At 36.9% G+C, this 19,030-nt stretch overlaps 2 protein-coding genes across 4 annotated transcripts; both read right to left on the bottom strand.

Annotated features, from left to right (window-relative positions):
* Positions 1 to 210: 210 nt before the first annotated feature.
* Positions 211 to 14,810, bottom strand: LOC114531249 (solute carrier organic anion transporter family member 4A1-like). 3 transcript variants are annotated; one of them, XM_028552888.1, is made up of 10 exons: positions 12,552 to 14,810; positions 10,902 to 11,128; positions 7,297 to 7,488; positions 6,462 to 6,823; positions 5,708 to 6,110; positions 4,970 to 5,147; positions 2,257 to 2,431; positions 1,875 to 2,044; positions 1,054 to 1,268; positions 211 to 501 (listed from the first exon to the last, which is right to left on the bottom strand). In XM_028552888.1, the coding sequence occupies exons 2-10, from the start codon at positions 11,092 to 11,094 to the stop codon at positions 380 to 382; spliced, it is 2,010 nt and encodes a 669-aa protein (XP_028408689.1). In that variant the 5' UTR covers positions 11,095 to 11,128; positions 12,552 to 14,810; the 3' UTR covers positions 211 to 379. The 3 variants fall into 3 exon arrangements, with proteins under 3 accessions (XP_028408689.1, XP_028408690.1, XP_028408688.1); XM_028552889.1 differs by lacking the exon at positions 12,552 to 14,810 and adding an exon at positions 11,255 to 11,964; XM_028552887.1 differs by lacking the exon at positions 12,552 to 14,810 and having other exon boundaries at positions 10,902 to 11,246.
* Positions 14,811 to 15,890: 1,080 nt separating this feature from the next.
* On the bottom strand, positions 15,891 to 18,071 carry LOC114531267 (cytochrome P450 27C1-like). The gene has a single exon (XM_028552906.1). The coding sequence runs from the start codon at positions 18,069 to 18,071 to the stop codon at positions 16,527 to 16,529; it is 1,545 nt and encodes a 514-aa protein (XP_028408707.1). The 3' UTR covers positions 15,891 to 16,526.
* Positions 18,072 to 19,030: the final 959 nt, after the last annotated feature.

The following is a 19,030-nucleotide window of genomic DNA, read 5'->3' as shown; positions in this document are numbered from 1 at the left end:
TTTATAGAAATTTGGGTGATATTATACACACAGAACGTGCTAAAGGTTTAGACAAGGGCAAATGGAATTCAAACTGCGTCTCAAATTACCTTTTTCACACTAAAAACTAATTCTGTACTAAACCCAATTACCATAAATATATTAGCCAAAACAGCGAGAACAACCGGCCAATGTGTGCACTATAAATAAGATTAGAGAGCTTAGCTTTCAAGAATGATCATTATTCAATCCACAAAAAATCAAAATTCTTGCCCAGACATATTTCATCAAAATCGTCAGATAAAATCCGATTTACTTCCCCTAAGAAAAGAATGTTACAGGCATAAGCATTAAGCGCTTTTGCCAAAAACACCCCGCCAGCTTGCTGAATCGCCGCCTGCTACATAACGGTTTCAAAACTTGATATGCCCTTTTCGTTCTTGATATTTAAATTAATAGATTCTGGAGTTTCTTTAGGATTATATAAGAGCCACGAAAATACTAAACACGTCGAGGACAGACCTAAAATGATAAGTGCAAATTTTTACTTCCTATCTTGCTTATTAATATGATATTGAATATGAATACAAGGAGGTTGGTTTTAGGTTTTTTAAGAGTTTTCTACAATTCTACTAGAAACGTTCCAGACAGTTTTTACAACTCGTATATGTAATATTTGTATAAGCGACCCAGAACTGTCTTACAGTACTAGTATATGCAGTAGATTATAGAAAATCTTGCAATCAGTATATAGCAAGAGACGTGGAGACAATTTTCACGTGCGGTATAGACTATAGTCATGACATGACAGGATGGTCAGTAATAATTTCATGTCCGGCAGAATCAACGAATATAATATATAATATTGATTCTAATCCTTTTGTATAAGCTGTTGCATGGGTAAGGATTAGGGTCAGGTTTAGGATTAAAAGTTATATTCGTGGATTCTGGATATGAAATTATTACCATCATGATGACGGGGGAGGGGGTCTTTTTTTCTTACACCGCTTGGCACTGCAACACGGTTGGTCGCATAGTCAAGGTCGCTGATACTGGTGTTACAATATTTCTTACCAATTGATATTGCTCCAAAAATACAGATATTTCTTCCAGCAAGATCAACATCGTAATCAAAACATCTTCCTGTCTTACCACAAAGATCTTGCCACAATCGGCAGCAAAGGTCCAATAGATGACCAAAAATTATTGGACCCGGAATTAGGCCGATTGTCTTCAGCATAACATATTGTATTCCCATTGAAAAAGCCCTTTTGTTGTCCGGAACGCATCTGCAAGAAAGTGCATATTAAGTAAATTATTATATATACTATTTAGTTCTGTCAAATGTAAAATATTATACTATCTAGAAGGTTTAAATTTTTTGTATAATGAAACAGAAAGGTGACAAGGCCACCAGCAAGTGTTTTAAAATTTTTAGACGATAAAAATAGGTCATGTGTATTTATCGTCTGAAATATACTGTCTAGTTTCAGACGATAAATATGCTAAATATGTACACATAGAATGCAATTTCATGATTTTTCTAATGGCTGCTTGTTTTTATTATCAATACAGTTGCGAAGACACACAAGGAAGTCGCTCCTTTTCTTCGCCAATCCAGAAATAATAAACACTTCAGTTTAATTGACAGTTGCAATAAGAGTTGACACAGATGAAGTCGTCTTTCGCGAGCGTGAGAACGCACCCCTCCCTCGCATGCAGGTTAGGAAAATTTTGTTAGGGAGAGTCGTCCCCCAATTTATCCTTCCCTAAACAACTGCTTATAACAAATAGAATTTTGCTACTTTTATTGCATAACAGAATTAAGGAAACGAAGAAATATTTTTGTTCATCACTCCGCACACATTCTGCAGAAAGGCAAACTTGATCCTTACCTCAGAATGACAGTTTGCGATGGAACGGCGGCTGCAAATCTTAAAAGCATCGTGAAAGTGATGAGAAATAGAAAGATGGCCAGATTCTTACAATCACGATCGCAGTAACCTTGTCTTGCAGTATTTGTATTGGTAGCATCACCAGCAATGCAAGAGCAACTTCCAAACGTCTATTGCAACATAAAAATACAACAGATTACGAATGCTACCACAATTTTCGCCTATCTATCCTATTATAGCTTGGTCACTGATAATATCTCATTCGTTCCCCAAAAAGTCATGTCGCATCAGAGTTTAATCTAATTATCAAATTCAATAATATCTCGATTTCCTAACTTTTCTTACTGAAAACCTCAAGAATTAAACTATATGATTTACTCACTTTATTGCTATACTTTGCCGAGCAGCCAGCGTAGCATGGGTTGGCATAGACAATGTTGCCAGAGCCACACACGGGTATGAATTGATCTATTTTGCAGCTACAGTCAAGGTTACACCGGGAATTAAGATCATTGTTGGTAGAACTTGTGTTCGCTTCAACACGGTACGCACTTATTCTAGAAAAAACATGGAATAAATAAAATTCGCGGACACTTTCATTTTTCATATATATATATTTCATATTTTCACATATACCGCGATAACAATATATTCTCTAATATTAATTCTCTAAAAACAAATCATAAATAAACGACAATTCAAATTTATACTAGGTGATTTTAGAAGAACGAACAAAATTGAAATCACCTCGAAAAAACTAAGCATGGGTATTTTTGTTTTTGTTTGGATTTTTCAGGCACTTTTAATGTAAAGTAAGCCGAAAACAAAACAGATATGCTATTTAAATCCAGAAGGCGAAATTTGTATGTTTTGAATCTCCCTAATATAGGCGGGGGACTTGCTCTATTCCAAGTGATAATTATAGGTAGAATAAACAGTTATAGGGCTAATAGTAATACAGTGGGCAAATCGTGTGCAAGATCTGTGTTTAACAATTGCACTTAATTTTATTACCAAGTAAAAAAGCAGAGTTGGGTATACTAAATGTTATTGTGTGATTAAATTTTCCTTAATAAAATATTTTGTTCATATTAGACTATTCTAATTAAGCTCATTAGTATTCTTTGTATAAAATTGCTCACCCTCATAAGGATTCTTTATATAAAGAATATAAATTTTAAGGGTGAGATGTTTTTATATATAAAGCATCGCTAATGAGGTTGATATAGTATATGAACGGTTCTAAAGCAGTGGACTCAAATAAGACTGGAACGCTCACTCTGTCGGACGTTTGAAGCCAAGATAGAGATCACTGAAGCCTTTCTCGTAGGTATGACCCAGGCCTCCACGCAGAAATTTCGTAAGTAAAATGGCGGTAATTTTTATTTCTCCTTTGAAATTTCCGTGCTAGAGGCCTGGATCATACCTATACAAGAAAGACTTCATAATTCGCTATCTTGGCTTTACTCATTAATACGGGAAAGTCAGAGAGTGAGCGTTCCAGTCTTATTTGAGTTCCGTCACTGTTCTAAAGATCGAGTTTTTGAATCATATGTAGGCTACACAGTACACACAGCTTTATCCTGCACATGCTAAAATTATACGACCAGGGACCGCGGAGGGGGGGGGGGGTTTGGGGGGTTTAGCCCCCCCAATAATTTTCTAAATACATGTGATTCCTTTATAGCGATTTTTATATGGCCATAATAATACGAATAAAAACTCCTTATAGTAAGTTGTGTAATCATAATTATGTGTTCACTATCCATGTCGGTGAAAAATGTTTTCATTGAAGTGTTTATAAGAAAAATATAAATAGATAAGTATGGACCCCCCGAGGGTTCACTCTTTCGGCTTCGCTAGCCCCCCCCCCCCCCAATCCAAAAACTGCTCCGCGGTCCCTGAAAATATTTGACATCATAACCAAAGCATGGTTATACTATTTAATGTTTGTATATGAGCGCCAAACATGCTGGAAACTTTACATAGGACAAGCATTTGACCATTAAAACAGCGTGGTTATCCATTTCAAAATATTTGACATCATAACCAAAATATGGTTATATTGTTTAATGTTTGTATATGAGCACCAAACATGCTGGAAACTTTACATAGGACAAGCATTTGACCATTAAAACAGCGTGGTTACCCATATCAAAATATTTCACATCATAACCAAAGCATGGTTATATTGTTTAATGTTTGTATATGAGCACCAAACATGCTGGAAATTTTAGCTACATAGGACAAGCATTTGACCAATAAAACAGGGTGGTTATCTATGTCAAAATATTTGACATCATAACCAAAGCTTTTTTATATCGTTTAATGTTTGTATATGAGCGCCAAACATGCTGGAAACTTTACATAGGACAAGCATTTGACCATTAAAACAGCGTGGTTATCCATATCAAAATATTTGACATCATAACCAAAGTATGGTTATATATATTGTTTAATGTTTGTATATGAGTACCAAACATGCTGGAAACTTCACATAGGACAAGCATTTGACCAATAAAACAGCGTGGTTATCCATTTCAAAATATTTGACATCATAACCAAAGCATGGTTATACTATTTAATGTTTGTATATGAGCGCCAAACATGCTGGAGACTTTACATAGGACAAGCATTCGACCATTAAAACAGCGTGGTTATCCATTTCAAAATATTTGACATCATAACCAAAATATGGTTATATTGTTTAATGTTTGTATATGAGCACCAAACATGCTGGAAACTTTACATAGGACAAGCATTTGACCATTAAAACAGCGTGGTTATCCATGTCAAAATATTTGACATCATTACCAAAGCATGGTTATACTATTTAATGTTTGTATATGAGCGCCAAACATGCTGGAGACTTTACATAGGACAAGCATTCGACCATTAAAACAGCGTGGTTATCCATTTCAAAATATTTGACATCATAACCAAAATATGGTTATATTGTTTAATGTTTGTATATGAGCACCAAACATGCTGGAAACTTTACATAGGACAAGCATTTGACCATTAAAACAGCGTGGCTACCCATATCAAAATATTTGATATAGCTTTTATATAGCTTTTTGTATATATATATTTACCTATCTGTATAGGAAGTTGAAACTCCTGCCATATTAACATTCCTACATCCTGGTATAAGTAGTGCGAACGGTGCTATCATACAGAATATCTGGGTGGTGGCCATAAAGAAGGCCGATTTTTTACAAACACTTTTCAATGGAAATTTTCGAACCACAAATGAGCCAAACAAAACACCCACTATATAATACAAAAAATATCATTAGTCATTAGAGATGCAAAGGCTGTCCAACGGAACACAAAGAGGCCTACCAACAAACTATAACAACACTTAATATTTATTATTATTATCCTGATTTTTGGTGTGTGCATGCATGCATTGTATGATTTTTTGGCAGAGGTATATACATATAAGCAACTATCTGCATGATATAAATTATTCAACGAAGGTTCTAGGAAGTAGTTTGATCAGACTATACCCCATGCAGCAATGGTCTTAATGTCAAAAAGGTGAACTCAAGTATAGAATTCAATCACATTACATTCATCTGGGGCTAATAAAAAAGTGAGTTATTGTTATTGTTATTATAATCTTTGTAATACTAGAGTCACTTCAACATCATAAACAGGTTAACAATATAGAAGTAGACGTTTGAAAGAACTGCCGGGAATACTAGACACAATGGCAAAACATATATCTTTACATACATTTAAACATTGTACATTACTATGGTTAGTGACAGTGATTGACAACTATATATTATTGATCACCTTAACTTCAATAAGCGTGTTTGACATACCCACTGTTGTTGGGATGAATGTTGCTGATATCAGATATCCACTGCTCACAGAATCTAAATCAAATTTTAGTTGAAGTATTTTCCCCAAAAATGGAACCAAACCGCCCATAAAGGTGAATCCTACAGATACCCCAAGGGAATTGAACAGGAATGTCCAATTCAAAATTAGAGATTTTAACTCAGGGATGATTCCTTTCAGGTTTGCTTCTTTTCTTCTGTTTTCTTTTCGTAAATTTCCTTCGCGTATGTGTTTTTCACGTCTTTCTTTTGCCCCGGGTAAAGACCGTGGGAAACCCGATACAACAATTGCTAGGAACAAAAATAGTAAACCAAAGACGAGAAATCCTAACCACCATGCTCCTATCCAACGATGATCTTTTGGTGTAAGATTCAATCCATCTGGCTATATAATTACATCGGTCAAAATAAAATTACACTTATTTGTACGCTGTATATAAAGCATACAAAATTTGCAGGAATTGTTTTCATAAAGAAGAGATTTCTTGCATATATATAACATTGTTTTAAAAGTCATATCGCTGTCGTTGGCTCGTTGCCACTACAGTAACTTGAAAATAATAAGCTTCTGCCTATAACATATCGCTGACGTAACTACGAAATGATGAAAGTGAGGAGGGTCGTAAAAACACTGAGAATTCACGCAGAATCCTTTGTTAAATTTCCCTTTTCCCCGTCATTTCCAAAAGAGAAAATATCTATAGAGTTGCAGTAAGAAGTCCTTGTTTCAATTTACCTGTTGAATGTCAACGTAAACGCTAAGAAATTGCCCGGTTAGCAATACTCCAATTCCGGGTCCAATAAATGAGGAGAGGTACCAAAGACCAAGATACACAGGCATCTGCTTTGGTTCAACGTTCTCATCCAAATACGAAGGGACCAGTGAATACAATGGACAGATACCAGCACCGTGGATAAACTGTGCGATAACAAATATCATCATATAGTACCACATGGTTCCATTATCACCGTCACACGACTGCGATGAAGAGGTTTTATTGGATAATAAGCACATTCCAGTTTTACTTGGCTGAAAATCAGGAACATTATACGGTCCAATCATGACATGAGGCAAAGTGAAGAAAAGTACTCCAAAGCCTATAGGTTGAAATGGAATAAAAGTTCAGCTGTAGTGAAATCAACTTGCGACGTTGCAACCAAACCTGCACGGTGGGCGCCAATGATCAATGTCGAAATTCTCGAACTGTACTGAAGATGTGAGCTTAAAGTAATAAAGGAAATATCGGTAAAACCTCTCCCTCGACTATTTTATTGATTTAAATAGTATAAGCTACAAGGCTCTTAGCATTAAAGCCCATCTTGACCAATTATATAGACAATGGTTTACACGGTAGGGACCTTAAGATGCACCAAATCTACGACGCGGACGTGACATGAAATCGGCCGCAGAATTGTTAGAAAACCAGTTTTCATTAGTTTTACATACAGCTCTGACCTTGTTTACGAAAAGGATTCCATGATTTTTATTCCTGTTGTTGTGGAAATGAAGACAGTACTACTTCACGTCCGCGTCGTAGATTTGGTGGATCTTAAGGTCCCTAGTATCGAACCTGCAACACCCGCTCCACCGCTCACCCACTTTATTTTGTTGCCATAGTCTCCATAGAAACTGATGAAAGCAACGAAAAGAAGGGCGGCGACGTCATTGGCAGCTGCAATAATCCCCAGTTCTTTACTCGATAAACTGAATCTCTTCTCAATACTTGGTAGGATAAGCACGGGCAAACCGTTCATAGATATGCCTAAAGAGTAAAAGGAGTGTTAATTTCTCTACATCATACATTTTGTAAAACCTTTGCGGGTCGCCATTAAGCAAAACCAATGCGCAGAACGGATTTGACTTCCACTTTCATATTTCTGTTATACATAGTACAGTGCATGGTCCCTCGCTAACTCGAACTCCCAAGGGGAAAGAAAAATTGTTCGAGTTACCGGGGGTTCGAGTTTAACCGGAGTTGGTGTCAGATTACGTTTATTATATAAGTAATACAATAAGATATAAAATCCAATCGAATCATTCTTTAAGGGATACCAGGCCTCTCAATATGAATGGTCAGCGAGAGTGGACGACGTTTTAAAATTAAAAAGATCGAAAGAATACAAAAGGAACTAAAAAAGTTAGATCAATAACCACCACACAAAATCTTTTAAAATTTATAAACATTTATATACAATTATACACTGATTAACTTGTTGTTATTTTGATAGTTTCCAGTTGTCAAAATTCTATCTTCTCACATTTTAAAGTTTGCTGATCTATGATTCGAAACCAAAGTTCGAGTTAACCGGATATATTTGACCAAGGGGAAACAAAATTTGTTCGAATTAGCGAGGAGTTCGAGTTAAGCGAGTTCGAGTTAAGCGGAGTAAATTACTATAAAAACACTATCAAATTCAAGGGGAATTGGATTTAGTTCGAGTTAGCGAGGAGTTCGAGTTAAGCGAGTTCGAGTTAGCGGGGGACTACTGTATATACATGTTGCGCGTATATGTCTACAACATTGTATTTGGATCGATGACCAGCGGTTTGTCAGTAATTTGAGTAGTTTTTTGATTGACAATTGAACGGAGATATTTTAGAGTGAGAGTCCACATGTAGAGCACGTTTGAAGGAAGAAAGCTGATTTGTTCTGTGTCTGTTATATGCTAACCGGTGAATGTTTGTAATTTGAAAGATATTTAGAGCGCGAAAATCCGGCAAGAAGTAAGTTTAGATAAATATTTATGTTTGATTTACATATGATTTTCATAACATGCGAACGGAAATATTAGCACGTAATTCATTTTATACTTGATTATAATCCTTTATTTCTTATTGTATATAGATCGAATAATTTCATTACCAACTTCAATTTCAGTAAAATCATACAAATTATACGATGCCGTGTACTGCGTTCTGTGGCTGAAACACCAGTATTGATAGTATTGTGTCTTAAGTGTCACATGACACTAATTACATCTTCAACGTGCTATAACTGCTATTGAGATTATTACATTTTTGTATAATGAAGACATTCTTCCCGTTATACCGTGTGTAGCCATTGTTTAGGTGCATCCGTAATGGCCAAACTTACGCAAACGATGGGGTTCAACTAAGTGGATGGCATGCAGTGACCAGTGGTGGTAACGATTATTCAAGGTTAGTTAGGTTACTGATCTAAACATTTGCACTTACTCACTAGGGTGTAGTGTTTCACAATGTATCATTATGTTCTTCATGATTTGTAGATCACGTTTAGATTCCACTAGGAGTGAATCAGAAATCTATTATCATATTGTTTGGGCCATCTAGGAAGTGTCGACATCAGTATAAGAACAAATCTAGACTCAGAAAGCAATAGGCATAACAGTCCGTATTATTACCAATTACTATGCTATGCAAGTGTATAAAAAAATGGTAACCTAATTTTAGCACGCTTTTATGGGAAAATTACTTTTAAAACAAGTGTAAGTTTTTGATATTATGATAGATGCTTTTCGCTGTCGAATGATATTTTTTTGTACCGTATGGAAAACAAAATAAGCAAATTATGACCTGGATCATGATGAAAATCGCATATTCTGAATATATCAGAAGATTTTTTTTCTCGATTTGTTACAAAAAGCAAAAAGCCTGATCTATCTTACCATCACAAATTGCGCTTGCATGCTAATCAAGTAAAAAAGATTTTTCTTATAAATATATATAGATTTGTGCGTAGTAAACTCAACACCAATTAAATAGCAGAGCTTGCAAAGAAATGAATCAACAAATTACGATGTTAAATTTTAATTCGCTACACTGTCTTTCACGTGAACATGATTTTGCTCCAAAATAAATTTGGAGTTGCAAAAAAGGTAATAATATAGACAAAAATGTTCTCCGTGTTTACCTTACTTACCCTTGACGCAGTTGACAGGCATATTCACACCTAAGTGCATTTCAATATTTTATATGTTAAGAATGTACATTCACATTCATAATACAGTAAATCAAATCCGACAATATTTCGTATGCTTTTGGCTCATAACTCCGAAACAAAAAAGAGCCACCATAAACTATATATCAAAATGAATATTTTAAAACATATTTTATCGAAAAAGCAAAAAAAATTCATGTCATAGACACTTTAATGCTTTGGATAAATAAATATAGTATATAGTTGGCACCCGGCTCACTAACTCGAACTAAATCCAATTCTCCTTGGTTTTGGTAATGTTAATTCTTTATAGTAATTTACTCCGCTAATTCGAATAAATTTTGTTTTCCGACTTTTCTTGGTCGAATATATCCGGACAAAACTTTAAAATGTGAGAAGATAACATTTTTGACAACTGGAAACTATCGAAACAACAACAATTCAATCGGTATAATTGTATAATGGATTATAAATTTTAAAAGATTATCTGTAGAGCCTCGCGATCGTTACTGATCTGGCCTTTTTGTTTCTTTTTGTAACATCTCTACTCTAGCTACATATTAACTTCAGTTAACTTTATTTTCCAGGAGCCGGTTGCATAAAAACGTAGTTAACTTTTAACCATATTGTTAGTGACAGAATTGACCAATCAGAGTAATTCATTTCTGAGTTAACTACGATTTAACTATGCGCAAAATGCAGTTAAGAGGTTTATACAGGGTGTCTCAAAAAAAACGCAACCATGCACTTAAATATGCAAAACATTAATACAGCTCTAAAGCGCGATAGATAAGCACCTCTGAGCATTGAAAATGGCTCATGCATAATCCTTCATTTAAAATGCTAAAGGCATTTTAGCTGAACTATGGTGCAAACCCGAACAATATAAATATTCTTGCATATTTAAGTGGTTGCGTTTTTTTTGAGACACCCTGTACAACCGGCCCCAGTTAACCTTTACGTTGTAGCTGCTTTAATCGGTATTTCATTATAATATAAAGCAGGATTTTTTAGCAAATAAACGCATGAATTAACTGCGGCAATCCAGTTCACGTAAATACATATAAACGTAATCTGACACCAACCCAGGTTAACTCGAGCTTAATTGGGGGGGTGTTATTCATATATTCATGTTTATATACCATAGGAAAAGCTATATACAAAAGAAATCATTCGGGCATATGACGAATATATGAATATGCACCCCCCCCCCAATTAAGCTTCTAGCTACGGCCCTGACGATAAATTTGACTTACCTGCGCCTAACGTATATAATATGATAACCACGAGAAAGCATTTTGGATTGGCAAGAAAATTTAGACATCTTGGTCTAAACCTCCCCCAACCAAATTTCGACGTTATTCTATGATGACTTGGTAGTTGTTCGGCAGGCAAATGGTTTTGCTCTCCTTGTATATCATGATCAAGATGACTGCCGTTTAACTCCATGGTAGACGAGCTTTTTAAAGATCAGGAAACTATTCTAAAAGGGTACTTTATATTAGGGCGACACAGTATTAGTTGTTTCAGGCCAGTGAATCATACATATCAGGTGACGAAAATTACAACATATGGTACTGCTTAATAAATAACAAATTACATTCCATACGTCAGAGGTGAATTGCACCGAGAAAGTTGGATGCTACAATAGCTCATAGCTTGAGTAGATCAAATACAAACGGCTGAGCAAGGGGGGGGGCAGAATTTATAAACACGCGACACCGAGTCTCGTTGTCTTGTTCCACGTCCTCACAATATGGACAGAAAGCAGTCTAAAAGCATATTGTCAGTGTTCGGCTTACCAGTCTCGTTTCTAGGCCTTCCCTGTAACCTAGTCCCTTATTAATATTTTGATCAGTAGATTTCCAGCGTTTAATCCCAGACTCGCGAGTGGTTGCTATTTACTTATGGAGCGGTTTGTTATATAATGTTAAACTGAAACAACTGAACACCTTGACTCATGCAGGATGTGGGAAAACAAGGCAGAATACTCAGGTGATATTTCCACTCTGTTTGAAAGTCATTGTCAAACTTGAAAAACGGTCCTTTGACAATTATGTTGAAATAGGCAGAACAAAATATATGAATATGCACCTCCCCTATAATTATCGCTCTAGTTACGGCTCTGGTTGCCACACAGATACTGCCAGACGGAATATAATACTCTTTCTTGCTCTGCGCACATTGCTGAAATAATCTAACGAATTGATCATTCTTAGCGACCAACGATGCCAACGCTAGGAAATATGCATGGAATATACTTCAGGATAACGAGTTGGCCACAGTAATCTAATGATCGATCAACAATGCGCGGAAATTCGAACAAACCGGGCAATATAACAACGTGCCAATGCGCCAACAAGTTCTACGTTCACGTTCGTCGGCGAACATGGCAACCTCGCAAGGTTGCGAACATAGCTGAAGCAACTTATAGATTATAATCGAATTTTATACCAAAGGCGCAGCACCATGCGTACCCTTAAGAAAAGCATGCACCAAATGAAATGAGATATATGTACAGCTCAGGCCACACAGCTATTCTCATCACAACACAATATATTATATTAGCCGAATTACAAAGTTTTAAACCTATTATAATTATGTATAATTGCGTTCAAAATAGAAAGCAAGTAAAATATAAACAATAGGTTGAGGCCGTTGAGCCTAGGAACAATAGGACTAAGCAGCCTTTGTCAATCGTCACTATAGGTTGAGCTAAAAAGCCTCCGTGCAATCCCAGCACTTTCACAGCCTATTCGTCAGGCTGATCTCTCTACACGTACGTGCTGCATGGTCGTAATCTCGTTCCTTTGGCGGTACCCATTTTAAAGGTAAATCCTGTTGGAACGAGTCTATTAACTACTTACCTAACTATAGCTTACTAACTACTTACTTATTTTACTTACTCTAGGTTGTGCAGGTGCTCCTAAAAGTACTGTCGAGTGTGTATTGACACGACGGACCTGCAGCCTGCTTGGTTTTAAGATAAATGATATATTGGCTTGGGCTTCAGTTAAAAGTATGTAGACGTTACAGGTACCGATGTTACAGGGTTTCCGTACTGAGAACGATAAAACAAGTACGATTCTAATTTCTAATGCCTTGTTTCCATTAAGTCTTGCATTTAAGTGTGAATTTGAATATCTCAAGGTGCAGTGAACAGCGCACATGACCGATTTAAACACAGAAAAAAAATGCAAATTTACAAGCGGACTATTTCTCATCGGGCCAATGACTCGTTCACTCGTTATTATTAAATGGCAACCAGCTAAGCTAAGTCTATCTGAAGTCATTCGCTGTCATATACCGTATTAACTATTAATCCCTATTCAATTTGTCCTACACTGACTTTTCTATTTAGAGTGATAGTATAATATTAATGCGTGCGTACACCGGTAAATTGCTTGCACATCGTTATACACATTGAGAGCATGGAGCGAGTTATCCCGGCTAGGCGAGGTGAAAAGTTGAAAACTGCATATAATGAACGACTAATCAGGTTAAGCCTTTGATGTGATACGCTTTTTATCTCGCCTATAGCCGCAGGATAACTCACTCCGTGTAAACAGGCCCAAACGCGGTCAACAAAAGTTTATTCATTAATAATGCCGTTTTCAATTCAGACATTGGAGTGCAAAAACTTTGTAGTAAATGAAAATACATTCATGTATTTTATTTTCGGGTAATTTGAGAAATTGAAAAATATATCGACACTCGACCGAAGTTTATATTCAAAACCTGTAGGGACCCTAAAGGCCGTTTTCCACTTCAACCATATCGTAGCGAAACGTAGCGCATCTCATTGTTTTAAAGTCATTAGTTCTCGCCAAATACTTTCGAAACAAAGAAATACGCTACGTTACGCTACGATTGAATTGGAAAACAGGCCTAACACAATGCGTGAAACAAAATTTTAATTTTACTATCTCTACTTAAAATACATAAATAAGTCTTCACGTCTACTCAAAATGCTGCTCGCCTGTTGAAATGCCAAAGAAATATCCCACATTTGGATCAAGTGAATGTGGTTATAAGTAGTTTGATCTTTCACGCTGCTAATTTAACGATTGTTTCGTTCAGTAATGAGACTTTGCGTTCGTTTAACGCCTTCGGTGAATGTCAACTAATATATTCTCTGTGCGTCAAACCGGGAGTATAGACTATATAGTTTCAGGATATATTTCAAATCGGAGTTAGACGTGGTTACTATAAATCTAAAGCCGGTTTTCCACTAGCGATATTTTTCGCGCAAAGCGACAATTTACTTTGGTGTCGGATCTCTCAGCTGCAACCATCTCGAACAAATTGCCCAAATAGAAAAGAATAAAGTCGCTTCGCTCGAAAAATATCGCTAGTGGAAAAGCAACTTAACAAAAATGGCAAGGCGCAGTCCCACTTATAGCTGAGATTCAAGGAAGCGTGAGATGACTTTAATTTGAATGTGACATGTTATTTGTCAGGATGACTACGGCTCATTTCAATACCTCGTAGGCATCTCACGCTTCGTTCAATTAATCTCGGCGAAGCGGGTCATCTAATCAATCGATGTGCAATCAAGCCGACGCGTAACGAAGAAAGGAATACAGGAAGAAAATCAGACAAGATTTAGTATTTGTTCCCCTCATTGGAAGCATTGCTTCTTGTAGCAAAAAGAGGGGACACATGATACATTCTCTCTTGAAAACAACGCTATATGTAGAGAAAAGTCGTTAAGGATCTTAAGGAGTTATCGTATTTGTGGATTATGTGGCTTTATGTATCTGTCATGCGTGAGAAAATTCCTTTTCGAGCTCAATTACGATAGGAACATTAAACTTCAGGCTTATCAAATTTCAGTGCATATAAGTTTGCGACATGGACAGCAAGCAATATCCCGGGTGTACATGCAGCAAACGAAATTGTATGCTCGTTAAAGCGACATCTATAGAAGAAAATGGCTAACAATCACTGGTATGTTAAATTTTTTAAATTTGATGTTCAAGTAATGCTTCAATTAGCTGTGATCGTATTTTGTTGTGAAAAGTTGTTTTGATACGCGGATATTCGTAGTAGGATTTTACAACATAACTGCATGGTTCTTGTCTTCTCGATAAACTTTATCGAGGTGCAGCGATTTCATACGAGCAACTGTGTTGATGGTATGGACTATAGACTTTGCTATTAAACCGAGGGAACACAGTTAATAGAATATACATGGTTTGGAAATAAAAATACAATACATGCAACCATTTACCATGTTATTGTCCAGGTTTATGCTTTCTCGTCACGTGTCTATTGTACAGTTTTAGCTAAACTTACCAATGGCATTCATCTTGCTAAGCTCCTCTATGTTGACTGGAAAAATATGTGAATTATAAGATTGCTATTGTTTTATCTGTGCAAAATACAATAGACATGAGATGAGAAAGGAACATTTTTTTGCATAAATCTGCCTCAAGATATAGTTAATGAGTTGTATTGTAGTTTTATGTGGTCCGGCTCCAAACCATGTGGAGGAAGGAAATTAATCACGATGTCCCTGCTGAACATGAAAACCGAGATCGTATTGGTAAGAGAAACGTTTAATCAAGATAATATGGATATAATGTAACAAATATAGCAATATACCTAAAAATATAATGATTTAGGAGTGTCCCATGTGACAAGTTCGCCGGTTTGATTTCATGCCGCTTTGTTGTGTAACCTGATCAATTATATCAATATACTGATATCACAATCTTCATATGCTCAATATATTATGGTTATAAAACTAGCGAAAAATGCACTAGAATGAATAAACCTTCTCATTCTGGACTCGTTAGATTGTTTGATAATTGGTTTAGGAAACTGCGCAACAATATCTTCGAGCCAATTGAGCGGGTTTTGGAAGTTTTGTTTTGGAAGTTCAGTTGAGATTCGGTCGTATACTCATTTTATCAAAGCTCATATTGTCGTAAGATATACTCGACATAGCATCAAATGTGGTATAAGTGTATAACAACTGCCTAAAATAGACAAAACACTTCTCGACGTTTGGACCTGAGGGCATAACTCTCCTGACGAAGGCCCTTAGGTCGAAACGTTGAGAAGTGTTTTGTCTATTTTAGGCCGTTGTTATACCACATTTAACGCTAAGTTGTTTGAGGACGCTGCCACGCTGCTCCCTGGTTATATTGGAAGTTGGAACGAATATACTCGACATTATATATCATCGCAAAACTTGAAAAATTTCGTTAATTCTCAAATTTTTCGCGTATGCACACGAGCAAAAAAAACTTGGCAAATTTAACTTGGCAAGGAAAACCTCCTCACCATACACACGAGCAAGTGAACTGTTCTAGAAAACGTGTGAAGGAAAACATGTCCGTCTGTACGCGGGGCTTAAGAAGTTGTGTGTTTTGAAATATGACTCTTGCTCTTTTAAAATATGACACACGAGGCATCTAATACGGTGTTTTTTAGCGGAATCTTTCCTAGGCATAGCGATGAACTCTAACATGAGCCAAAATAATCAAAATTCCGATCTGCCGATTTGAAAAATTTTCTCAATCTGGACTTTTACTGTGATTTGAAAAATCCTAGATCCGCCCTCACTCACTCACTCGTTCAGTGCACAGAAAAATAATGCTCATAACTGAAATGTTTCTTTCAAGGTTATAGTTCTTCAAGCAGAACATGCTGTACGATTTTAATACAATAGAGTCCATACAAATTCAATGAATTACAGTTGAGATGCTAAAACATCAACCTTCTAGCATCACCCCTATGGCCTATTAATTTAAACTATATCCTAATTTGATCGCCAATTAAAACAACGAAATCGATTATCCAATCATCTAAACATGCAATTATATGAAAATATTAATTTTAAGACAAAAAAATCGTGATTGCATGACTATACACTAAATTATCTTCATTTCTCTTGGAATGAACTTCATTAGGACAACTCCGTCTGGTTTCATAATACCTGCATGTACAGTTGGATTAGCCTCGGTTTCCCCCGCGTATTCCAAACGATAACGGAGTAGTATTTTGCTTACCAGAGTATAGATAGTGGACACGGCCATTCTTCGTCCAACGCACATTCTCACTCCATAACCGAAAGGTAGTGTAGTAAACGGATGAAATTCTTTCTTCTCCCCAGTTTCATCACGCAGCCATCGCTCTGGTACAAACTGCTTCGCATCTTGCCCATAATAACGCTCGTCGAGGGACAGCAAATATTCGTGCAAGAAAACATTCACACCAGCTGGGATGTTGTAACCGAGAACCTCGAGGTCTTTAGGAAACACGCGAGGAACAATATAACCTGCGACTGGATACATGCGTTGCGACTCCTTCAAAGCTGCTTTGAGAAGCGATGGGACATTGTTCGCTAATACCTCCTCGTTTGGACCAACGGCAGATGCAATTTCTTGATAAACTTTATCCTGGAAGTCTGGATTCCGTGACAGTTCGTACAAGAGCCACAGACTTGTAATGCTTGTTGTATCAACGCCGGCGGCTAACAATCCTGTCATGGCTGCCAAACTCTTCGGCGTATTCATACCGTTTTCAACAAGATACTCAAACACTGATTGATTGTTGCTAAACTCTTTTTCGCGCTCCTGCTGCTTCGTTGCAAATACCTCGTCTATAATGTCCATACCCAGTGTATGGATTGTGGCAAGATTTTTCTTCAGCCGATAGTACGGCGGAGTTCTGATATACTTGTTTAAAGGAAACGTGTAAAAGAGCATCCCAATATTGTATATCATATCCAGAGCTGCGTTTACAAACGCGACGGCTGCAGGTTCTGGCGGATGGTTGTAGAAACCAAGACGCCGATTGAACAGAAACGAAGAAAACGATTCCACCATGAAATACGTTAACTCCTCGTGAATATTGTCTACTACGCCGTCAGACTTTCTAAGTTGATCTAATCGCTTCGTGAAGTCATTCGCTACAGTATTTAGGATTGGAAATGTTTCCATGATTTCCTTTGGGCGCATCAACTTTGGCGATATTCTCGATCTGTCCTGATGCCATATTTCGTAGTCGTTTGATGCGAACCCAAGGCCGTTGTCGCCCTCAATGATTTCGGCGAGGGCATCGAAACCGGGCCGCATCTGAAATTTTTTTTCACTGCTTAAAACCTTTTGTATCGCATCAGCGTCGCAAATATTCACATTTCGTTCGCTTAGTAGTTTTTCGCTGTATATCGGACCAAATCTTTCAAAGCGCTTTGCCGCAACTTCAAGAATCGCACCTTTGTTCGACACGTAGTCGGGAATATTTTGAAATGTTCCCCTGGGGCCTGGAATATCAGCAAACGGCAACACTTTATTGTCGGTTGACGACGTGGAAAAGGATGGTAAACGCTTTTCTTTAATAGTCAGCGACCGAGATAATCTGAAGGATCGTCTGAAGTGGAAATTACGTGTAAAGGATGATTGTAGCAATGCCATTATTAAACTGCTCCACACAGCTCGCGGAATATCCTATCTTGGGAATAATAAGGTTCGTTAATATCGCCTGCTTAATAACATGCACGTTAAGACATATCTCTTAATAATAACTCCTCATTATTAAGGCTTAGACACTTTTGGAATGACGTACATTACAGCGTAAGAAGATTATAACAAGAAATTTTTGGCACGATGATTGCCGCATCTGTACTCCAACTTTTATTGCGAAAATCATGAATAATTAATAAGGTTTATACCCAACCAAATTTCGTTAATTAGGTCACATGTACACCCTGTATAACTCCTCATTCTTGAGGCATTAGAAACTTTTAAAATGACGTACGTTACAGCGTAAGAAGATTATAACAAGAAATTTTTGACACGATGAATGCCGCATCTATACTCGATTTGCATTTATTCATACATAATGCCTTCAACTTTTATTGCGAAAATCATGAATAATCAATAAGGTTTATAACCAACCAAATTTCGTGAATTAGGTCACATGCGCACCTTGTATACCCCATACAAAGAAGATTGATAAATATGCAAATCCGTTATTAACTCTAGTGGTTGTATTTTTCTAATACAACCACTAGCGTTTGTGAGTAATTTGTATATTTATTATATATCGCGGCCGTGTTGTATTGAATATAAAAGGACCTTAAGATGCACCATATCTACGACGCGGACGTGACATGGCCCTAGTGTTAGGAACCCACTTTTAATTTGTTTCATGCACGTAGGGCTTTTCAGACGGCGTTGGCTTTGTTTACTAAAACGAGTCTTTAATATTTTAGTTCTGTTGTGAAACCCAGTGTCAAAATAACGCGAGACCCACCTCCTCCGCAGGCCCTTTCAGTTGGGGCAAATATGGCGGGCGGTGATATTTTGCGTGTAGGCAAACGCAGGACAGTATTACTTCACGCCCTCGTCGTAGATTTGGTGCATTGGATTGT

The sequence above is a fragment of the Dendronephthya gigantea genome, unplaced genomic scaffold (genome assembly GCF_004324835.1).
Source record: "Dendronephthya gigantea isolate DGI-Jeju-01 unplaced genomic scaffold, DenGig_1.0 000070F, whole genome shotgun sequence".
In the NCBI taxonomy this organism is placed as follows: Eukaryota; Metazoa; Cnidaria; class Anthozoa; order Malacalcyonacea; family Nephtheidae; genus Dendronephthya; species Dendronephthya gigantea.
The sequence above is the reverse complement of the archived record's forward strand: the minus strand, read 5'-3'. Positions and strand labels throughout refer to the sequence as shown.

Excerpts from the sequence above, each read along its gene's own strand:
- LOC114531267 (XM_028552906.1), bottom strand. The coding sequence starts at position 18,071 with ATGGCATTGCTACAATCATCCTTTACACGTAATTTCCACTTCAGACGA.
- LOC114531249 (XM_028552888.1), bottom strand. The coding sequence starts at position 11,094 with ATGGAGTTAAACGGCAGTCATCTTGATCATGATATACAAGGAGAGCAA. Across the intron at positions 2,045-2,256 it reads CGGCAAAGTATAGCAATAAA|ACGTTTGGAAGTTGCTCTTG; the intron begins GTGAGTAAATCA and ends ATGTTGCAATAG. Across the intron at positions 502-1,053 it reads TTTTGGAGCAATATCAATTG|GTCTGTCCTCGACGTGTTTA; the intron begins GTAAGAAATATT and ends TTATCATTTTAG.